Source organism: Macaca thibetana, chromosome 2, assembly GCF_024542745.1.
Source record: "Macaca thibetana thibetana isolate TM-01 chromosome 2, ASM2454274v1, whole genome shotgun sequence".
Taxonomy (NCBI): domain Eukaryota; kingdom Metazoa; phylum Chordata; class Mammalia; order Primates; family Cercopithecidae; genus Macaca; species Macaca thibetana.
This window is the reverse complement of record NC_065579.1, coordinates 45253360-45266278: the sequence shown is the minus strand read 5'-3', so window position 1 is coordinate 45266278 and position 12919 is coordinate 45253360. Positions and strand designations below refer to the sequence as shown.

The window sequence follows — 12919 nt, the reverse complement described above, 5'->3', positions numbered from 1 at the left end:
TGTATTACATATATATTTATCTTACCAGAAAATCTGAGCAAATAGTGAAAAGGGACTATGTCTGTGTGTGTGTGGAATGTCCTTGACATACAGAAAGCATTCCATGTGCTTTTGAAAGATCTGAAGGATCATTACTGAAGGATGATTATAGAATCGGAGAATGAGGAGATGTGTGAGAGAGAGAGCAACTACGAATAAATTTGCTCCTGCTTTAGGCTATAACTCCTACTGTATTTCACACGGCTCTACAATGCCTTCAGTTAGGTTGAAAAGTGGGGAAGAGAGTAAGGGTGGTTATAACGTGGCAGAGGGCAGATGGGGAAGGAATGACTTAAGTAGCACCAGGGTCTGTTCCTTTGAGGGAAAGTGGCAACAAGGTGTAGTGTTCTTGGATCAAATGTAAATATATACAAATCATAATTTGGGTAATGAAGAAACTAAGGTTGAAGATTTGAAACAAAAGACATTATATAATTTACAATTTGCATTCATTCCCACCTGAATTCCACCTCCACAAGACTTAGTTCTTTTAAATCAGCACTAAGTTCAAATGCTCTCAGAATTGGATCCTCCTCTGTTAACATTATTAGAGCCGGACTGGCCAAACATCGATATATATCGAGACGAAACCTGTGATAAAATTGGATTCCATAATGTAAAATAAACTTATACACAGATAATTAGTATTCTAATCTATAATTTTCATAAATGCATACTTAAAATATTATAAAATTAAAAGAAAAACTACAGATTTATTTATTACAAGATAACCTCCATAAAAAGACTTAAAACAAATATTTTGAGATATAAATATTGAAAAACCTCGCTATCTATTGCTTTTTAGAAAATTGTTTTACTGTCTCTTTTCATAGATTCAAAATGCCTTTGGTATAAAGATTTTTGTTTAATTCAATTTAATTAAATTCATATTTCTGGACCAACTTTTTTTTTATTTAAAAGACAGGGTCTTGCTCTGTCACCCAGGCCAGAGTGCAGTGGAGTGATCACAGCTTGCTGTAGCCTCGAACACCTGGGTCAAGGGATCCTTCCACTTCAGCCTTGTGATTACAGGTGCATGCCACTACACCAGGCTAATGTTTAAAAATTTTATAGCGACAGGGTCATGCTATGTTGCCCAGGCTAGTCTCAAGCTCCTGGCCTCAAGTAATCCTCCCATCTTGGGCTACCAAAGTGCTGGGATTACAGGTGTGAGCCACTGTGCCTGGTTTGAACCCAATATAACTTTAAATAAAATATGCTAATAACATAATTTTTTAATATGATGTGGATTTGATGACTAATAAATTTTTTCTTTTTCAATAATAAAAATACTTTTTTTTTTGAGATGGAGTCTCACTCCAGTCACCTGACTGGAGTGCAATGGCACGATCTCGGCTCACTGCAACCTCAGACTCCCTGGTCCAAGCGATTCTCCTGCCTCAGCCTCCCGAGTAGCTGGAATTACAGGCATGCACCACAATGCCCAGCTAATTTTTGTAGTTTTAGTAGAGACGAGGTTTCACCATGTTGGCCAGGATGGTCTCGATCTCCTGACCTTGTGATCCACCCACCTCAGCCTCCCAAAGTGCTCGGATTACAGGTGTAAGCCACCGCGCCCAGACCATAAAAATACTTTAATATGCTCAATCTATGTAATACATTGTTCATTCATTCAGGTTATGAGTTTGAAAGATGTTTCAAATCTTAAGAGTGAAATCATTTCCTTATGCAGTTTCTAATGTAAAAAGCACTCCCTTTGCCATCTATAAATATTCATATTTCCATACCTAAATAGAAAACAAACCAGAAAAATTTTGCTATAGTTCATTTATAAATATAATTCTTAATTTACAAATTTGGTAGATATTATATAATGCATATTTTTCTTTTAATATAAATTTAAATACATGCTTATTATAAAACATGAGGTAAGCAATTTGGAAACATGATACTCCCTAATCCTTGTCCTCCCATCACCTCCCAACTGCAATCCTCAAAACTAGTCATTTTACATAGAATTGTGCATGTCCTTCTTGATAGTTTCTATCTATACACGAACATAATCAGACACAATAAAGGAACAGCTTGCTTTTTAAAAAATGTAACATATAATGAACCTCTTTCTATGTCACCACATACAGATTCATCTCATACAACTGGACGGAGGTCTATAAGCTCTCCATTAATGAACATTTAGGTTGCTTCTACATTTTTTCTGCTATAAAAAATGCAGCAATGAATATGCTTCAGTTTGCATATCTTTTGTGCACTTTCAATTTCTGGGTAATATGGCATTTGTATTTTAAATTCTGATAGATGTTTCCAAAGCAGTAATAACAAGGAGAGCTCATTTTCTTCAACAGCTTCATTAATACTGGGTATTACTATTTCAATCTAACAGAAAATATAATTTTCGTAGGTGGTTTAAAATGAATTTATTTAGATGCCTGAGCATCTTTTCATGTGTAATACTCATTTATACTTCTTCCTCTGTAACTTGCCTGTTCATATTCTTTGGCCCATTTTTTGTAATGATTATTTATCTTTCTTTTAGTCAATTTCTAAGATCTCTTCATTATCAAAGAAATTAGCCCACTGTCCAATCAAAAGTGATTCAAATACTTTTCTTTCTTTCTTTTTTTTTTTTTGAGACAGACTCTCACTCAGTTACCCAGGCTGGAGTGCAGTGGCGCAATCTTTGCTCACTGCATCCTCTGCTTCCTGGGTTCAAGCAATTCTCCTGCCTCAGCCTCCTGAGTAGCTGCGATTACAGGTGTGTGCCACCACACCTGGCTAAGTTTTGTATTTTTAGTAGAGACGGAGTTTCGCCATATTGCCCAGGCTAGTCTCCAACTCCTAGGATCAAGTGATCCACCCACCTCGGCCTCCCAAAGTGCTGGGATTACAGGTGACTTAAATACTTTTAATCTAGTTTATTGTTTATCTTTCTACTTTGTTGTAATGAATTTTTCTATATGGAAATTCCAAATCTTCATTTAAACAAATTTATTGATATATTCCTTATTTAGCTTATAGGTTTAATGTCTTACTTAGATACAAAAGTAATCCCATATAATACATTTTTAAGAAAACAATATTTATGAAATTCAGTTATGATCTACTTATTCAATTAATAAGTATATTAAGTAAGGATTTCTGAAGAGGTATTTGCCTATACTATACTGTCAAAAAACTGAGAAAAAAAATAATATGTAATTATGCAACTTATCCTTCTGTTTCCAACAATATGTCTACATTAATTAATTTTATCACACTGTTTCAAAAACAGACTTTTGTATTAACCTACTTTATCATATCTCAAAATACAGTAAGGATTAATCACAAAATGCACAGCAAGAGTAACTTCCAATAATGGTGGAATGAAAAGATTGGTAATCATTTGTTTCACACTATAATGAAGCACCATCGTGTGGAAAGCATTTAGATATAATCTGACAAATAATGAAGCCACTTCTTCATAAAATCTATCAATTTTGGTACTCAAAACACCATTAAAATAATAACAGTATGAAGAGGTCAGTAATTATCCTCCACAAAAAAAAAAAAATAAAACTGAACAAAATTATCCAAAAAGATCAACCACTTCAGGCCACTGGAAACTGTTTATTGAGAATTGTTGATTGTTGAAAAACTGCCAGTGTTTCAGGCAGGAATGGCCTTGCCTAGAACTGCCTCCATCACCCCTGCCCCCAGTTCAGTCAGTGAGGTTTGTAGTTTTGCCAGCTTGTAGCTGGTATACTTGTAGTTTTATGCCAGGGTGACAAAATCAATTCAATGAGAGGCAAAAGCCTATAAACCTACTGGCTGAAAGTAATGAACTTGGTGGACATGGACAGAGAAAACCTGCAGTTTTGCAAGACTGAGGCTGCAAACCAAGCTGAGGCAAGCAGTGAACCAACCAGAAACTTAACAGGGAGAACCTGGAAATAAGAAAGCTATAAATGGATTCACATAAGGTCTCCACAAATTCCTGGCTGACTAGAAAATTACATACGTGTGGAGAACATCAGAGCGTTGGTAAAAAGAAAAGACCAAGGAAAAATTAATAAATGCCCACGACTTCAAATGCATTCCCTAACTAACCCACAGATTGATCAGCAGACAGTAGAAACTTTATGGGCCCAAGGTGCATTATTAGCACAACCTCAGCCCAATTATTTGGCTGACATATGTAGACACTAAAAGAGTCCTTAGGAATCAAACCTAAAAAATGAAAATGAGAATAAAACACAAAGCATAGACATCAATAAGTGTACACCACAAGGAGACAAATTCTGTAGGCTAGGCAAGTAATGTAAAAAATATAAAAAACAGGCCAGGCCAGGGGCAGTGGCTCACGCCTGTAATCCCAGCACTTTGGGAGGACGAGGCGGGCGGATCACGAGGTCAGGAGATCGAGACCATAGTGAAATCCCGTCTTTACTAAAAATACCAAAAAAAAAAAAAAAAAAATTAGCTGGTGTGGTGGCGGGTGCCTGTAGTCCCAGCTACTCAGGAGGCTGAGGCAGGAGAATGGCGTGAACCCAGGATGCGGATCTTCCAGTGAGCTGAGATCGCGCCACTGCACTCCAGCCTGGGTGACAGAGCAAGACTCCGTCTAAATATATATATACACATATATATATATATGTGTGTGTATATATATATAAATATATATGTGTATATAAATATATATGTGTATATATATAAATATATATGTGTATATATATAAATATATATATGTGTGTATATATATATAAATAAACAACAAAACAGGAAAAAAGTATGCAGAGTTGCTGTAATACACATGAAACTGTCCAGTTTTCAAACAAAGAAATACTAGATGTTCAAGAAAAAGGTGCCTCCCTGAGGAGCAACATTAGAGGTTTACCACTATGGGGGAGATGGGGGCGGGGACAGACTTCATTAAAACAATCCAATCCATCACTAAAAAACTAAACAAGTAAATAATAACAAGCCCCAGGAAAGAGGGTGGGTGGGGACTAGCACACAGAGTTGCTGCCATATTATCTAGAATGCCCCGTTTCCAACAAAAAAATTAAGGGACATGCAAAGAAATGGAAAAGTATGACCCATACCCCAGGAAGGAAAAAAAAAAAAAAGCTGCCTGCAGAGTGACCAGATGTCAGGATGCTGGGATACAGGCATGAGCCACTGCACCCGGCCTGTGTTCCTTTTCATTATTTCTCCCTTTATGGATATTCTCTATTTGATGTGACATTGTCCTCTTACCCTGCTTTACTTCTGCAATCATGCTGTCCTTTTAGTACTGTGAGCATATTTATAATGGCTAGTTTGAAATCTTTTTCTCTTAAATCTGACATCTGGTTACTCTGCAGGCAGATTTTTTTTTTTCCCTGGGACAGGAGAATTGCTTGAACCTGGGAGATGAAGGTTGCCGTGAGCTAAGATTGCGCCACCGCACTCCAGCATGGGCGACAGAGCAAGACTCCATCTCAAAAAAAAAAAAAAAAAAAAAAAATACAATGGAAATTATGGAATTAAAAAGTACAATGACTGAAATTAGAAATTCACTAGAGAGGCTTGCTAAGGGTTGAATTGTATCCCTCCAAATTTCATCTGCTGAAGTTCTGTCTACCAGTACATCAAAATATAACTTTATTTGGAGATGGAGTCTTTAAAAAGGAAATTAAGATACAATGAGAACATCAAGGTAGGTCTAAATCTAATATGACTAGTGTCTTTATAAAAGAGGGAAATGTGGAGACAGGCACGCAAACAGGGAGCATGTCATGTGAACATGAAGACAGCCAACTACAACAAAGGAGAGAGGCCTAGAACAGATCCTTCCTTCATAACCCTCATAAGATCAACCTTGCCAATATCTTCATTTCTGACTTCTAGGTTCCCAAACTGTAAAACAAAAGAAAACAAAATTTGTCTTTTTTTTTTTTGAGATGGAGTCTCTGTCACCCAGGCTGGAGTACAGTGGCACGATCTCAGCTCACTGCAGCCTCCACCTCCTGGGTTCAAGCGATTCTCCTGCCTCAGCCTCTTGAGTAGCTGGGACTACAGGTGTACGCCACCATGCCCGGCTAACTTTTTTGTATTTTTAGTTTCACCATATTGGCCAGGCTGGTCTCGAAATCCTGAACTCAGATGATTCACCTGCCTTAGCCTCCAGAAGTGCTGGGATTACAAGAGTGAGCCACGGCACCCAGCCACAAAATTTGTTTTTTAAGCTACTTTGTGGTACCTCATTATGGGAGCCCCAGAAAACTAACACAGGGCTCAACAGTAGCTGTGAACTGGCAGAAGAAAGAATTAGCAAACTTGAAGATATACAGATTATGCAAGCTGAAGAACAAAGAGAAGAAATAATTAAGGAAAATGAACAGAGCCTAAGAGAGATGCAGAATACCATTAAGCATACCAACATACTCATAATGGAAGTGCCATACGAAGAAAAGAAAAAGGAAAAGAAAAATATTCAAAGAAATAATAGCTAACAACTTCCCAAATATCTTGAAAAACAATGAACACATCCAGGAAGCTCAAAAAACTCCAAGTAGGATAAATGCAGAGACCCACAAACAGAAACATCATGAAAGTCAAAGACAAAATCTTGGAAACAACAAGAGAAAATTATCAGGTCACTTACAAGGGAACCCAAATAATATTAACAGCTGACTTCTCAGTAGAAACAGATGCCAGAAGGCAGTGAGGTAACATATTCAAAGTACTCAAAGAAATTTAAAAATTGTTAATCATAAATCCTAAATCCAGCAAAGTGAATATTCAAAACTAAAGGAAAAATAAAAACTTTACTAGATAAACAAAAACTCACAAGATATATTGCTACCAGAACTGCCTTACAATAAACATAAAAGCAAGTTCATCAGGCTGAAAGCAAGTGATTTAAAAAGCAATTATATAGAATAATATTTATAGAACAGAAAGTAATGTTTGGCCTATAACATACAGAAATGTAATATATTTCTATTTACATTTGGTGTAAATATTTTACAATAACAGCATATAGTAGGTAGGTGGGGCCAAAGTTGTAATGAGCTAAGAAAATGATGAGATGGTAATCAATTATAACAATGTTTTCTTGGGTTAGTAATATTAATAGATATAGTATATATAACAAAAATGTCATTATGAGAAAGGAAAGAAAATACAGATGTATAGGAGTAACATTTTTATACGTTATTGGTATTAAGCTAGTATAAAACCGAAGCTGCTGGGCACAGTGGCTCACAACCTGTAATCCTAGCACTTTGGAAGGCTGGTGGGTGGACTGCTTGAGTCCAGGAGTTCGAGACCAGCCTGGGCAGCATGGCAAAACCCCATCTCTACAAAAAAAAAAAAAAAAATCTAACACTGACTTTGACAAGTTACAATGTATATGACAAGCCCTAGAGAAACCAGTTTAAAAAAGAAAGCTCAAAAAATTCAGTGAAAAAATCATTAATAAAAATGCTGCACGATATATAGTTTGGGTATCTGTTCCCTCCAAACCTCATGTTGAAATTTGATCCTCAATGTTGGAGGTGGGGCTTTGTTGGAGATGTTTGAGTCATGGAGCTGGATCCCTCATGATCAGCTTGGTGCCATCCTTGCAGTAATAAGTGAGTTCTCGCTGTATTCATTCCCACAATATCTGATTTTTAAAAAGAGCCTGGCACCACCTTCTCTCTCTCTTGTTCTTTTTCTCTTGCTCTGTGACATGCATGCTCTCCCTTAGCCTTCTACCATGATTGGAGGCTTCCTAAGGTCCTTAACAGAAGCAGATGCTGGCACTATGCTTCTTGTACAACCTGCAGAATCATGAGCCAAATAAACCTCTTTTCTTTATAAACTACCTAGCCTCAGGTATGCTTTTATAACAATGCAAACAGTCTAATAAATCACGTTAGAAAATATACTCAATGCAAAAGACAACACTAATGAAGAAACAGGAACAAAAAAAGACATGAAACACATAACAAACAAAAAGTAGACACAGAAAACAAGTAAAATGGAAGGCATAAATCCAACTATCAATAACATTAAATGTGAACAGCTTAAACAATCCAATCAAAAGGCAGCAGCTGTCAGACTAGATTTTTTAAAAATCCAATTATATGTTGTCTACAGAAGACAGACTTTAGCTTCAAGGACACAAATAGATTAAAACTAAAAGCTGGAAAAAGATGTATAATGCAAACAGCAACAACAGGAAAACTTTAGTGGCTATGGTAATATCAGACTTTAAATAAAAAAAGTTACTAGAAATAAAGAGGGATACCTTATAAGAATAACAGGGTCAATCCATCAGGAAGATATAACATCTATATGGTTGGGCACAGTGGCTCATGCCTGTAATCCCAGCAATTTGGGAGGCTGAGGCGGGCAGATCACTTGAGGTCAGGAGTTCAAGACCAGCCTGGCCAACATTGTGAAACTCCATCTCTACTAAAAAGACAAAAATTAGCCAGACATGGTGGTGCATGCCTGTAGTCCTGGTGACTCAGGAGGCTGAGGCAAAAGGAAACCAGTAGCCAAGACTGCACCACTGCATTCCAGTCTGGGTGACAGAGTGAGACTCTGTCACAAAAAAAAAAAAAAAAGAACATACAACATCCATAAATATATATGCAACTAACAACAGAGCACCATAATACATTAAGGAAAAACAGACAGAAATGGAGAAACAGATAACTGAACAACAACAGTTGGAGACTTTAATATCCTACCTTCAATGATGGAGAGAACAACGAGGCAAAAGATCAATAAGGAAATGGAAGACTTAAACAACATTATAAATGAACTAGATGTAACAGACATCTACAGAACACTCTATCAAACAAAGGCAGATTATATACTCTTCTCAAGTCTACATAAAACATTCTCCAGATTAGACTATATGCTACACCATAAGGGAAAAAAAAACTTCAATAAATTTAAAAGGACAGAAATAACACAAAGTATGTTCTCCAACCACAATGGAATAAATTAGAAATCAGTAACAAGAAAGTTATTTTAAAAACCCACAATATGTGGAAATTAACAACACACTCTTAAATAATTAATGGGTTTAATATAGAAGGAAAATAAAAAACTGAGATGAAATAAAATGAAGACACACCATATAACAAATTATGGGGTTTAGCTAAAGCAGTGCTTAGAGGAAAATACCTATGTTGAGAAAGAGGAGGCCAGACACAGTGGCTCATGGCTATAATCCCAATACTTTCGGCGGCTAAGGTGGGAAGACTGCTTGAGGCCAGTAGTTCAAGACCAGCCTGCGCAACATTGAAAGACCCCATCTCAAAAATAAAAATGTTTTAAAAATAGAAAGAAGATCTCAAATCAGTAACATGACCTTCTACCTTAAAACAGTGACAAAAAAGAGCAAAGGGTATGAGCGTTCTTTATAAGGTGATAAAAATGTTCTAAAATGGACTGTGGTGATAATTTTACATACCTATAGATAATATGAAAAAACACAATGAAGAGGAACAGAAATAGTAGTAATGTGGATAAATACAGAAGACTCTATATATGAATATTTTTTTCTTGCATTTCTAAGAGTGTAAGATTGTTTAAAGGAATAATTATAATACTGCATTATTGTGTTTATAACATATTTAGATGTAATATATGTGAAAATAATAGCACAAAGAAAATGGGCAGCAAAGTTGTTACATTTTAAGTCGATATGAAGTTGAAATAGATTGTAATACACTAAAGATATATACTATTATCTCTAAAAGAAAAAATTCTTAAATAGCTAAAAAAAAGAGGAAACAAAAAGGTATACTTTTTTTTAACACAAAGAAAACACCAAAGGAGGAACAGAGGAATAACAAAAATACATGAGAAATATAGAAAGCAAATGGCAAAATAAAAAAAAATAAATGTCATACCAAAAATTACATTACATGTGAGTGAACTAAACAATCAAAAGTCAAAAACTGTCAAAGTAGATAAAAAGCAATATCCAATAGTACACTCTCCAAAAAAGACTATTTAAATTAAGAAAAACAAACACATTGAAAATAAAGGGTCGGAAAAAGTGCCATGTAATTAGTAACCATGAGAGAATTAGAATGGATAAATTAATAGCAGAAGGAATATATAGCAAGTATAAATGTGTATGTACCTAACAACAGAGCCTGAAAATATACAAAGCAAAAACTGACACAGAAAAAGATACTGGAGCAATTGTAGTTAGAATTTTTATACTCTTTTCCCAGAAATTGATAGAAAACTGGTAGGGATATGTAATATTTAAACAACACTATGAAACAATATGACCAAACTGAAATTTATAGAACATTTCCCTAAAACAGCAGAATGTATATTATTTCAAGAGTACATAGAACATTTCCATTTTAGACCATATGCTGAGCCATGGACCTACTCTTAACACATTAAAAAGGCATAAAAATCATACAAAGTACATTCTCCAAATTAAGCAATGGCTTCTTAGCTATGACACCAATATGCAAATGACCAAAAGAAGAAAAAAGAAGATCAACTGGACTCCATCAAAATTTAAAACTTTTATTCTTCAAAGGATACCATCAGAAAAGTAAAACAAACAAACAAACAAAAAAACAAAAAAACCACACACACACACAATTCATCTATAAAAAAATCAGATAACCAATTAAAAACTAGGAAAACAATGTGAACAGACATATATCTAATAAAGATATGCAAATATCCATTAAGCAACCAAAAGATGTCATTCATGTGAAATATCCAGAACAGGTACATCCGTAGGGACAGAAAGTAGATTTAGTAGTTGCCACCAGCTGGGAGAGTGACTGCTAATGAATATAGGGTTTCTTTTTGAAGTGATGCACAACTTTGTGAATATCCTAAGAGCTGAAATGTATACTTATGATATATAAATGATATCTCAACAAAGATATCATTAAAAATAAAGTATAATCTCTAACCACAACAGAATTAAAGTAGAAATCACCAAAAAAAGGAAATCTAGGAAACTCCCTAATATGTGAAAGTAAAACAGCACGTTTTAAAATACTCCATGGATCATGAGAATGAGAAGGCAACCCACACACTGGGAGAAAATATTTGCAAATAACATACTGGACAAAGGACTCTTCAAATATTTTAAAAATTCAACCATAAGAAAGCAACTCAATTTTAAAATGGGAAAGATCTAAACATATTTTTAAGTTAGCTTTGAACTTTTAAAGTTAGCTATGAACAGTGAAAATAAAATTAAGAAAATAATTATTGTATAATAGTATCAAAAAGTATAAAATACTTAGGAATAAGTAGTAAAAATAAAGAAGCACAAGACCTGTACACTGGGGACTACAAAATATTGCTGAGAGAAATTAAATGAAACCTATTAAATGGAGAGATACACCATGTTCAATGCTTGGATAATCCAGTATTTTTAAGATGGCATTTCTGCCTAAATGATTCAACACAGTCTCTCTCAAAAATCTAAGCAGATGTTTTTGTAAAAATTGACAACTGATTTCAAACCTCATTTGGAAATTTAAAGGACACAGAATACATGAAATTTTCAAGAAAAAGATTTTAAAATGGAGTACTTACAGTGTATATTAGGGTTCTCTAGAGGGACAGAACTAATGGAATAGATATATATAAAGGAGAGTTTATTAAGTATTACCTCACAGGACCACAAGGTCCCACAATAGGCCGTCTGCAGGCTGAGGAGCAAGGAGAGCCAGTCTGAGTTCCGAAACTGAAGAACTTGGAGTCCAATGTTTGAGGGCATCCAGCATGGGGAAAAATGTAGGCTGAGGCCAGGTGCGGTGGCTCATACCTGTAATCCTAGCACTTTGGGAGGCTGAGGTGGGTGAATCACCTGAGATCAGGAGTTTGAGACCAGCCTAGCCATACTAAAAATACAAAAATTAGCCAGGCGTGGTGGTACATGCCTGTAGTCCTATCTACCCAGGAGGATGAGGCAGAAAGATGGCTTGAACCCGGGATGTGGAAGTTGCAGTGAGCTGAGATCGCAACACTGCACTCCAGTCTGGGTGACACAGTGAGACTCCATTTCAAAAAAATAAAAAGATGTAAGCTGGGAGGCTAGGCCAGTCTCTCTTTTCACATTTTTCTACCTGCTTATATTCTAGCCACGCTGGCAGCTGATTAGATTGTGCCCACCCAGATTAAGGGTGGGTCTGCCTTTCCTAGTCCACTGACTCAAATGTTAATCCCCTTTGGCAACACCCTCACAGACACACCCAGGATCAATACTTTGTATCCTTCAATCCAATTGAGTTGACATTTAGTATTAACCATCACACAGTAATTGATTTTCAAACTTATGTAAAGCTATAGTAATCAGTACAGAGTTATATTGATGTAAATATAGACATATAAGCGTTCCTTTTTCTCCGTAACCTTGCCAGCATCTGTTATTTTTTTACTTTTTTTTTTTTTTTTTTTTTTTTTTTGAGACGGAGTCTCACGCTGTTGCCCAGGCTGGAGTGCAGTGGCGCGATCTCGGCTCACTGCAAGCTCCGCCTCCCGGGTTCCCGCCATTCTCCTGCCTCAGCCTCCTGAGTAGCTGGGACTACAGGCGCCCGCCACCGCGCCCGGCTAATTTTTTGTATTTTTAGTAGAGACGGGGTTTCACTGTGGTCTCGATCTCCTGACCTTGTGATCCGCCCGCCTCGGCCTCCCAAAGTGCTGGGATTACAGGCTTGAGCCACCGCGCCCGGCCTATTTTTTTACTTTTTAATAGACATTCTGACTGGTAGGAGATGGCATCTCATTGTAGATTTGATTTGCATTTCCCTAATGATCAGTGATATTGAGCCTTTTTTTCATATGCTTGTTGGTCACATGTATGTCTTCTTTTGAAAAGTGTTCATGTCCTTTGCCCACTTTTTAATGGGGTTATTTGTTTTAAGTTCTTTATAGGTTGTGG

General features: G+C 36.1%; 1 protein-coding gene across 4 annotated transcripts in view; it reads right to left on the bottom strand.

Moving 5' to 3' along the window:
• Nucleotides 1-12919, bottom strand: part of TRPC1 (transient receptor potential cation channel subfamily C member 1) — an 80866-nt gene that overhangs the window by 29506 nt on the left and 38441 nt on the right. For all 4 annotated transcript variants that reach the window (XM_050778146.1, XM_050778147.1, XM_050778145.1 and 1 more), the window contains one exon: nt 499-630. In XM_050778146.1, the coding sequence (XP_050634103.1) occupies nt 499-630 (132 nt within the window). The remainder of the gene's footprint in view (nt 1-498; nt 631-12919) is intronic.